Below are 11,150 nucleotides of genomic sequence, written 5' to 3'. Positions count from 1 at the left end.
TTTGCGCTAGCAGCAGCACCATTCATAATATCAGCTCTAATGTTAAAGATTTTGTTATCAAAAAAGCATGCAAACTCATTACACTTAGCTTTAGAGGCCGGGAATGACTGCTTGTAGGACTGGGGGGGGTTTAAAAGTCGTTCAATGGTAGAGAATAGGACTCTGGCATTTTTCTTGTTCTCATTAATAATGCCAGAGAAATATGCCTGCCTTGCTAGACGCAAGGCTTTGTTATAGGCGACTGTTGACTTTTTAAGAATCTCTAGGTGGATGGTGAGTTTGTTTTTTCTCCACGCTCGCTCAGCTCTACGACATTCTTGCTTCAGTGAGCGTGTATGCTCATTTATCCAGGGTGTTATTCTGGTGTTATGTTTCTTTTTTGTTTTCAAAGGAGCCACTATATCAAGAGCTGACTCTAGTTTAAGATTAAAAATTTGAACCATATCATTTACTGGGGGGGTATCGGGCAGGGGGGGCCCCAGATGACGAGAGAACTCGTCGGCTGCAGAAGAGCTAAAAAAACGCTTTTTTATGGTATATTCCGTGATGTTTTTCTCTAGATCAGAGACAGTCATATTAAAACACAGCAAATAGTGGTCTGATAGCTCAGGCCTTTCAATAGTCCTTTCCACAGTGATGTTCAGCCCTCTAGAAATCACCAGGTCCAGAGTGTGCCCATGTTTATGTGTAGGCCCAACAACATGTTGGATAAACTCAAAGGAGTGCAATAACTCTAAGAAGCCCATAGCCACAGCATCTGTAGTATCATCCAGGTGAAGATTAAGATCACCTGAGATAAGAGTTCTGTCATAGTTAGTGGAGCAGATAGATAAAAGTTCTGATATTTCTGTTAGAAATATTGCTTTACTGCATTTTGGCGGGCGATAAATGCTAATCATTGGCATAGAGGGTTGACCAAGTAGTGTAGTGGCCTGGTATTCAAAGGATGTAAAGCTGCCAAGGGTCAGAGCCTTGAATTTTAACGTGTCTGAAAAAATTATTGCCAGTCCACCTCCTTTCTTAGCCTTACGAAAAGAGTGAATGAAACTGTAGTTTGCGGGACAGGCTGGCGCTAGGAGAACAGCTCCATCCGAGCCAAGCCATGTCTCTGTTAGAAAGATTATATCTAGCTTCTCTTTACAGATTATATCATTTACAGAGGAGGACTTATTTGTTAGTGACCTGATGTTAAACAAGGCAAGGTTAAGCTTGTTGTCACATTTTTGGGGGCTGTGATGCCTGTGAGGTACAGTGACCAAACAGCATTCTCTCTCCAGACCACTCCTTGTGTTGGACACTCTATTTGAAATAACAGTAGAAATGTTGTGAACCTCAACCTGTGCAATGATTGAAACACTAGAAGCATGGGGTCCATACATGTTTGTTGCTGCGCATAATGGACCCTGTTCAACTATGCATATATAAATATGCATAGTTTCCTTATATTCCACTGTTACGTATAAGATTCATAACTACTTTTTGTAGGCTATGAATAATGATGTATTGCCATGTTTGTGGTCTTGCCTAATGTAAGTCGCTCTGGATTAAGAGCGTCTGCTAAATTGTAAATTGCAATCAATCAATCAAAACCACGTCCACAGACTTCCAAAACCACGTCTCAAGGGAACACCGCGAGGGTCTTCATAGTTTCCCAGCCGGCTCTCAGGGATTTAGAACCGGGGACCCTCCGCCAAGAGGTCGGCATCTATAACCCATTCTGACCTGAGATCAGATTCTAAAAGTGTCTTCTACGTCCTGACAGTTTTCCATTCTGATCTGAGATCAGATTCTAAAAATGTCTTCTACATCCTGACAGTTTTCCATTCTGACCTGAGATCAGATTCTAAAAAAAATCTTCTATGTCAGACAGTCGCTCTTCAAATTTTCAAAAATAGCAGACCTACAAGCTTGTAGATCTGCTATTTTTCAATAGCTAAAGCATGACATAATGCTGACACCAACCAAAAGGGGTTCCCGCCCAGAATGGGATAAACCCCCCACCGCCCCCGTCGTCCTCTGAATAATGTGAGTTTATCACATAAACTCCACATTTTTATCCGCAGTTTTATGAGATTTATCGCAAAGCAAAAAGTCCCCCCGTGCATGCATGGCTCTGTCCAAAAAGGCCACTCTTCTTGCGTCAGGTTTTTGGCAGCGGACGTTGTTTGCGTTTCGCTGCTCCTCCTCCGTTCGCTCACAGAAGACAATGCTGCTAAAAGCAACTCTGTCCGACAAAATCCTAACAGTTTTCTGAAGAACCTATGTTTCTCTGTCAGTGGTGCTCAAACGTTTTCATGTCAAGGAAAGCCCCAGAAATATATGTACATATTTGGCCACGGACCCCTATCTGAAAATATGTTGTTCCAGTGAAGCACATACCGGTATATTTGAGTTCTGAATATTCAAAGATTTGTGCCACATTTCCACGATTTGTCAAAAATAGCAGATCTACAAGCTCGTAGATCTGCTACATTTCAAAAGCTAAAGTTTAAAAAGTAGAAAGTGCTCACAAACAATGCAGTATGTCCCATTTCACGTTAGCAAATGTATACAAATCGTTAAATAAATGTAATGGAGTAAAAGTACAATATTGGCCTCTGAGATGTAGTGGAGTAGAAGTAAAAGTGAGTACTGGAAATTGGACATATACTCAAGTAAAGTACAGATACCTCAAAAGTGTACTTAATACATTACTTAAGTAAATGTACTGTTACTTAAATGTTACTTTCCACCACTGCCATCCAAACGTAAGTTGTGCCCAGTAGAAATCCTTATAGTGTCCATCTGCAGCACAGAGAAACGTAACCACATGGACCCTCATCGACGTGCCCCTTACTTCCCTCAGCCATGCCTAACTCAGAAAGATTTATATACAATTTGTCCAATATTTCCGTTATTTCCATTCCCCACTCAGATAATGTACAGCTGTAACCAAATGAACTCCCTGGCTGCAGCAGGTCCATTCGGTTATACATTTGTTACATTCCATGGAGTTGTTTTTTTTTTTTTTACTGTGGTGTGTTTATGAAAAGGTTTGCTGAGTCACTGAGCCGTTTTATGAGTTTTGGCTGCTGTTTTTTATGAGTGATGTTGCATAAGGGGGCCGTGTTGGACGTGAGAGAACACCTTTTGGGGATGAGGAGCGCTTTGGATATCATGTCCATAGGTTCAGACCAGTGTTGTTTTTGGCAGAAAATTTCGATTTTAGTTTAGTCATATAGTCTTTGGACTGAAACTTCATTTAGTTTTAGTCACATTTTAGTCATCTGGAAATGTCTTAGTGTTAGTTTAGTTTTAGTCGACTAAATGTCGTAAGATTTTAGTCGACTAAATCTACAGGTGATTTAGTCGACTAAAAAGTGTTTTGGTGGGCCTTGATGCCGTCGTAATGAGTGTTTTTACACTTGCTGAAAATAGCCGATCTACAAGCTCACAACGTGTCGCAATGCGACGCGTTGTCCGCTAGTCCCTTCCTAACATTTTAGTCTAGTTTTTATTTGTCGACGAAATTGTCAGTATATTTAGTCTTAGTTTTAGCCACCATAGCTTAGTTTTCATTTAGTTTCCATTCGTTTTTGTCAGTGGAAAAAGGTAGTCGACGAACATTTGTCGTCTTAGTTTAAGTCGACGAAAACAACACTGGTTCTTCAGACCCTTTTTTTACATCAAGGCCCATTATTTATTCTGCATTGGAGCCACGGACCACCACGATGAGATTTAGCCTCTCAGACCGGGCCAACACTAAAGAATATTTAGTTGTCTTGGTTGTATAAGGTTTTGTTGATTTGTAAATTAAGTAATGCATGTTGTTTAACGACAATTTAACTCCTGAGAGCGTGACATTGAACCAGATCCATTTTGGTTTATTTTTTAAGAACGGTGGTCCCTTATTGACCAATAAGGGACCTATAAGTTCTCCATTCATTGTCAATGGCATTTCATGTCCGTGTTACTGCAAGACAGAAGGAGTATAGGAGTATAAACTCAATAACAGAATACAATAGGAGAGGAGAGGAGAGGAGAGGAGAGGAGAGGAGAGGAATACTTCAGGATGAGAATGTTTTACATTACGAGGTAGTGGACTGTTGAAGCCACACACACCCTTGGCAGACTTGGCAAACACATATCATCACACAGGCCACCATGCGTGCGTATACTCGCTTGCGTGTGTGTGTGTGTGTGCACGCACGCACACACACACACACACACACACACACACACAGACAGAAGATCCTCAGCAGACGCAGGTTTTATGACTTGTTGAGATGTCACTTGGTCAGTTTGTCAGTTCTGTTTAAATGGAGAGATTACTGAGAGAGAGAGAGAGAGAGAGAGAGAGAGAGAGAGAGAGAGAGAGAGAGAGAGAGAGAGCACTTTTTCCACTGATCTCATCTCTTAGCCCATGTTGTTGATTCTGTCCACGTCGGTAACACCAATAGAGCTGTCACCGTCACACATTTAACTTGACCCTTATTTGGCACACAGGGGGCATGTTTTGACCCTTATTTGGCACACAGGGGGCATGTTTTGACCCTTATTTGGCACACAGGGGGCATGTTTTGACCCTTATTTGGCACACAGGGGGCATGTTTTGACCCTTATTTGGCACACAGGGGGCATGTTTTGACCCTTATTTGGCACACAGGGGGCATGTTTTGACCCTTATTTGGCACACAGGGGGCATGTTTTGACCCTTATTTGGCACACAGGGGGCATGTTTTGACCCTTATTTGGCACACAGGGGGCATGTTTTGTCCGCCTATTAACACAGCGATGCGTTGAAAAAGTATAGGCTACAAACAAATACAATGTTATGTTGAGCATTATGTCTTCTGCATATTATATTACCTTGTATTTCTAAATGTACTATTAACTATCCTATTCATTTGAAATTTTACATATAATCATGGAAGAACTTAAATATTTGTAAAACGTATTAAAATATTGGTAGGCTATATAGGGTACTACTGGCCAATCTGGACTGGAGGGGCACAAAGGCCGCAAACTGGGTGCCCCCCTGTAGACCCTGAGGAGAGGAGAGGAGATCCCCAATGCCCCCCTGTAGACCCTGAGGAGAGGAGATCCCCAATGCCCCCCTGTAGACCCTGAGGAGAGGAGATCCCCAATGCCCCCCTGTAGACCCTGAGGAGAGGAGATCCCCAATGCCCCCCTGTAGACCCTGGGGCATTGCCCCCCAATGCCCCCCTGTAGACCCTATCGAAGAACGACTGAATAACATATAAAGCACATCCACTCTGCTCTGCCGTGAATCAAATCAATAGAAAATAATAACCATTGCAGTGGAATCAGAGAGAGATGCACAACAGGAAGGCAGGAATGAGCTGGGACCTGGGTAGGTGTTTACATGCAGTCAAACTGTGTCTGCACATGTCTGTGAACCGTCTGTCATTATCGACAACATCATAACTATACAGTATGTATGAACTGCTGCTTTACTGTAACCTGTACTGTACATCTGGAACACATGGGGGGAGGGCGGGAGGGAGGGAGGGAGAGAGAGAGAAAGAGAGAGAGAGAGAGAGTCTCTGGTCGGTCTGTTGTGGTGTATGTGTTGTGGTATTTAGTGGTGGCCTTCATGACAAGCCAATTTAAGACATCCCTAACACACACACACACACACACACGCGCGCGCATGTGCATGTGTGTGTGTGTGTGTGTGTGTGTGTGTGTGCATGTGTGTGTGCACACAGTAACACACATGTTGTTCGTTGTCGTGCCCGTGTCTGCTCATGTCCCGTGCACGTTGACCGTCCTCATTCACAATCCTATATAACGTCACGTATGTCTCAATTGACCAGGCGAGTGTCAGAGCTCGTCTGTGGCACTGTTGTCACGATGTGTGTCAGGTTGTGGACCCAGATGCAGAACAAGCAGGTAAAGTCCAGGATTTATTAGAACAAAGAACACATAACAGCTTACATGAGGACGAGGCAACGGCAGGACAAAACAGGCAGGAACACAAAGTAACAACAAACTTTGATCCGGCAGTGTGAGAGCAGAATGAGTCCAGTAGGCCTACTTATAGACTACACAGGCTGATAGTGAAGCAAACACAGGTGAGTGTCATTAGGCAACTGCAGGCTAACGACAGAATGGAGACAGGTGTGTAACAGGGGATGAAGTGAGACACGACAGGCAACGTAACTAGGCAAAACCGGAAAAGACATCACTACAAAATAAGGGTATACAGTACACAGTTCACAGTCAGATCATAACAACGGTCCTCCTATATAACGTCGTCGTGTCTCCCTCTGTGTCCTCCTCCGCAGGCGAGTCTCAGGGCCTGGTGAACTTCGTGCTGTCCCGGGAGAGCGGCGGCGAGCAGCTGACCCTGGTGGAGCAGGCCAACGTGTGGCTGTTCCTCCGCCTGGCCAAGAGCGCCAACCGCAGCCGGAAGGCCAAGGTGTCCATCCGCCTGTACCAGCAGCAGCAGCCCCCCTCCCCCTCCTCCCCCTCCTCCGCGGCCACCACAGAGGAGGAGGTCCTGCTGGCGGAGAAGACGCTGGACACGCGGCGCAGCGGCTGGCACACGTTCGCCGTGTCCGCCGCCGTCCAGGGGCTGCTGGAGCGACGCCGAGGAGGTGGCGGTGACGCAGAGAGGTAAATATATATATACATACGTACGACTTTCAGATTAATTTCGCCGTATAGCGCACACTCAATTCTCAGTGGCCACGACTGATTTAAACATAAAACATTTGATGCTGTTTAAAAAAAAAAACATCACACCCGTGTGAACTGAGTGGTGTGTTATGGCTGGCTCTGGGACCATAACGAAAAAGGGGAAACGACACCGGAGGACAATCCAAAAATAAGTATTTTATTTCATACTTAATAGATAATAGAAATAGTAATTAAATAATTGAAGTTTCCAAATTAAACTGTCAGGGAAACATGCCCAAATCTTATAACCAAACAAGAAATAATAGAACAAGGGTGCTCTCCTGCGGCCTGTGGAGAAATGCAGATCTGTAGTGCTGTGAGAGCAGATGTCTTAAATAGTGTTTGGGGAGGACACTGGCCAGGTGTCTCCCCTTCCACTAATCATCTCTGGCTCCGCCCTCCAACATTGCAATGGAATGGTTAAAGGCACAGTGCCACACATACACACAGAACCCCATAGTAGACTAAAGGCCCAGGGGGCCGTCACGTCACTTTAACTTGTGTTCTAATTGCCCAGGTCCACCGAGAGGCGGGGCGGACCCACGCTGCGCCTTCGCGTCTCCTGTCCCCTGTGCGCCGAGGCCGGCGCCACGCCGATCCTCGTCTCCCCCGCCGGCGACGCCCCCTCCTCGTCGCCGCGAGCCAGCCAGCGCGAGCAGTCCCACCGGCCCTTCCTCATGGCGGTGGTGCGCCCGGGCGCCGACGACGAGGAGGGGGAGGGGGGCGGCCGGCGCGGCGCGCGGAGCCGGCGCGGCCTGGAGTGCGACGGCAAGGTGCACGTGTGCTGCAAGCGCCACTTCTACGTCAACTTCAAGGACATCGGCTGGAACGACTGGATCATCGCGCCGCCGGGCTACCACGCCAACTACTGCGAGGGCGACTGCCCGAGCCACGTGGCCAGCGTCACGGGCTCCACGCTCTCCTTCCACTCCACCGTCATCAACCACTACCGCATGCGCGGCTACAGCCCCTTCCAGGGCCTGCGCAGCTGCTGCGTGCCCACACGGCTGCGCGCCATGAGCATGCTCTACTACAACGAGGAGCAGAAGATCGTGAAGAAGGACATACACAACATGATCGTGGAGGAGTGCGGCTGCTCGTAGTTCGCGGTGGTGGTGGCGGAGGGTCGTCGTCGTCTCGCGTCTTTTGTGGGTGGTCGTACGACGGAACGTGGGGGTGGAAACAGCAGACCTACAAGCCCACCCCCCCCCCCCCCCCCCTCCCATCCCCCCCCTCACCAGGCTTGTTGGTCTGCTTCTTTGTTGGTGTCCCTGTTTCCACTTCTGACCCTGCCGTGCAGTGTCGCCGTGCGACATGAATTTAGGCCGTGTGGACGACACGGTCGCACGGACAGACGGCCGGACGGACGGACGGACGGGCGGACGGACGGGCGGTCGACGGAGGGACGGATGGAGGGACACGGGAGGGAAGAGGAGAACAGATTAACTGGACTGCGGGGGTGGAGATAGAGAGACGGAATGTGACTATTATGTTCAACCACCACCTCCTCCCTCCACTGCACACACACACACACACACACACACACACACACACACGCACACAGACATTCCCTCCATCCCTTTATTGTCTTCATCTGTCCATCCTGTACCTCACTCTATTTTTCTATTTTTATTTTATTATTATTGTTTTTTTTGGGGGGGGCGAGGTGTTGGGGGGGGGGGGGGGGGGGGGTGAGAGAGAGTCTACACGGCACTTTCAGAAGAAAAGAAAAAAGATACAAAAAAGTCTTAATATATTTTTGTTACAAAACAAAGGGAGAGAAATGACACGGAGGGAGAGAGAGAGAGAGAAGAGACAGAGAGAGAGAGAGAGAAACAAGTTACCTAGAACATGAATCAAGACGGAGACAAAACAAAAGGTCAAACTATGCAACTTGTTTCAGTATTGTGACGTTTTTTTTTCCGACGACGCCTTTTAATTTCTTGTTGTTGATTTTACATTTCTACAAAGTAAAACGAAAAAAAGGAAGACTTTTTTGTAATGCTTGGAAGTCTAATTGTTTGTGTGTGTGTGTGTGTGTGTGTGTGTGCGTGTGTGTGTGTGTGTGTGTGTGTGTGTGTGTGTGTGTGTGTGTGTGTGTGTGTGTGTGTGTGTGTGTGTGTGTGCGTGCGTGCGTGCGTGTGTGAGTGTGTGTGTGTGTGTGACAGAGAGATACTTGAAAGAAACAAGTTAGCCCAGCTGCTGGAACCAAACTATTTGTTAAGTTACCATGACAACCATTTTGTATTATTTCTATTCTAATTATTATTATTGTTATTGTTATTAGTATATTATTAATATTGTTTCCATTGTTGTTGATAATATTTCTTTTGGTTACATCGTGTGTACTTTTTAAAAGAAACGTTGCAAACGTTTGTATCTTTTTGCACTATAGCGACACGTCATCCACATAGAAGTAGACTGTCTACCTTCCTGACCCACCGTCTGCTGTTCGGTACGCCTAAGATGACTGACATGTTGGGTACACCTAAGATGGCTGACATGCTGGGTACACCTAAGATGGCTGACATGTTGGGTACACCTAAGATGCCTGACATGTTGGGTACACCTAAGATGGCTGACATGTTGGGTACACCTAAGAGGGCTGACATGTTGGGTACACCTAAGATTGCTGACGTATGTTGAGTACACCTAAGATGGCTGACATGCTTTTGGTACAACCAAGGTATGTTTTTGCTATTTAAAAAAAAGAATGTTGAAAAAATAACTACCAATTTTTGCAACAACTTTACTGGGAATAAAATCCCACTTACAATAAGCAGACCATGGCCAGGACAGAACATCATTCAATTCAAAGTCACCCATGGCGGCCATCTTGGGTGTACCAAACGGTGAGACGGTGAACAGTCCTATTTATTTCATGTCTTTGGGTCTCTTTTCAGTTTCAGAAGAGAATTAAAAAAAAAAAAAAAAAAACACAGACAGACAGACAGACAATAGAAGCACTTGAGACTGAAGCTTAAGCCTTTTTACATTAATTATCTAAACGGACTGAAACATGCGTGGGTTTTAACTTATGACTGAAACATTTAACCCAGCAAAACGAACAAACGCTTTGCCTTTGATGCCACTGTGTTTATCTGTGGACATTATTCTTTGTTGTGCTGGCCATTCTGGAGTCTTCACTTTTCATATTTACCCCACAAAAAAAACTACAGAAGTATTTACCTCCCCCCCCCCACACACACACACACACACACACAAAACCATACAGAATGAATGGCAATCAGACGTTGATAAACATTGTGAGAATCACGGAGGGATTATCGTTGGAACTGCATCATCAGCACATCGACGCTTGTGACAAAACGAAAGACAGAAAGGTGACGATTGTAATCGTCGTCGATTAGAGAGTTTCGGTTTGCTTGAGCACACCAAAGAGTTTTAAATCTGTCTTTTTTTGCATGTCCGTCCGTGTGTGTGTGTGCGTGTGCGTGTGCGTGTGCGTGCGCGTGTGTGTGTGTGTGTGTGTGTGTGTGTGTGAGAGAGAGAGACCTGACATGGAATTCACGTTACATTCCATGATGTTGTAAAACACGATGTTTCTTGGATTCACTATGTTTTGACTATGTGTGTAATAATTGTTCTTGTATTTGCTGGACATGTAAAAACTGTGTCTGACACAGAAAAGAAACCTGCAACATTGTATCCTCCTGCACAAACTACACCTCCCATCAGCTCCGATGCTTATCTTGAGAACTACAACTATTATTAACACCCACAATGCTTTACTACCCCCCTCCCCCCTCCTGATGCTGTGGCTCTGTGTAGATGAAAGTGAAGACACAGAACTCTCCATGTGAGCCACGTGTCATTTTGTTTTGGTAGAAAGAAAAAAGAATAAAAGAAAAGGATTGAACGCTGTTCATTGGAAACGTAAGGGGCCGTGTCCACAGAGAAAGCCACACAGGGTATAGTTTTAACATGCCACGGGTTAGTTGTCTACAAGTCTACAGTCTCAAAACGTGTCGCACTGCTGAGCTTGTACAGCGGCTATTTTTGCTGCATTTGTAAGAATGACAAGTAGGGCATTAATTTACGAAACAAGGTAAAATACACACCCCTTAAGACTAAACGACACCCATCAGAGGTGTGACTTCCAGAGGTACCTTTCACATGAAAGGTTTTGAAAGGTACCCAATGTGGCGCTCTGGAGGGTATAGTGTGGATATATAGTGGCCCTCTGGATCATCAAAGTTCCAATGTGGCCCTCTGGAGGGTATAGTGTGGAAATATAGTGGCCCTCTGGATCATCAAAGTTCCAATGTGGCCCTCTGGAGGGTATAGTGTGGAAATATAGTGGCCCTCTGGATCATCAAAGTTGCCCACCCCCGGCATAGTGCATGGCAGATGTGGCGCTGCCATGCTCAAAAGGCCCCACCAAACACCACCAAACATTTCGGCCATCTTGCATGAGGTGGAAGTGGGAGTGGGGAGTGTAGGAA

At 45.8% G+C, this 11,150-nt stretch overlaps 1 protein-coding gene across 1 annotated transcript in view; it reads left to right on the top strand.

The window, feature by feature from the left end:
* Window positions 1-8,172, top strand: part of LOC308336729 (inhibin beta A chain-like) — a 23,308-nt gene extending 15,136 nt beyond the window's left edge. Inside the window, exons 3-5 of the mRNA XM_080794242.1 lie at window positions 6,291-6,621; window positions 7,202-8,025; window positions 8,088-8,172. Of these exons, the coding sequence (XP_080650368.1) occupies window positions 6,291-6,621; window positions 7,202-7,787 (917 nt within the window). The 3' untranslated portion in view covers window positions 7,788-8,025; window positions 8,088-8,172. The remainder of the gene's footprint in view (window positions 1-6,290; window positions 6,622-7,201; window positions 8,026-8,087) is intronic.
* The last annotated feature ends 2,978 nt before the right edge of the window (window positions 8,173-11,150 follow it).

The sequence above is a fragment of the Protomyctophum bolini genome (assembly GCF_963924005.1).
Source record: "Protomyctophum bolini genome assembly, chromosome: 21".
In the NCBI taxonomy this organism is placed as follows: Eukaryota; Metazoa; Chordata; class Actinopteri; order Myctophiformes; family Myctophidae; genus Protomyctophum; species Protomyctophum bolini.
This window is presented reverse-complemented; position numbering and strand designations above follow the sequence as displayed.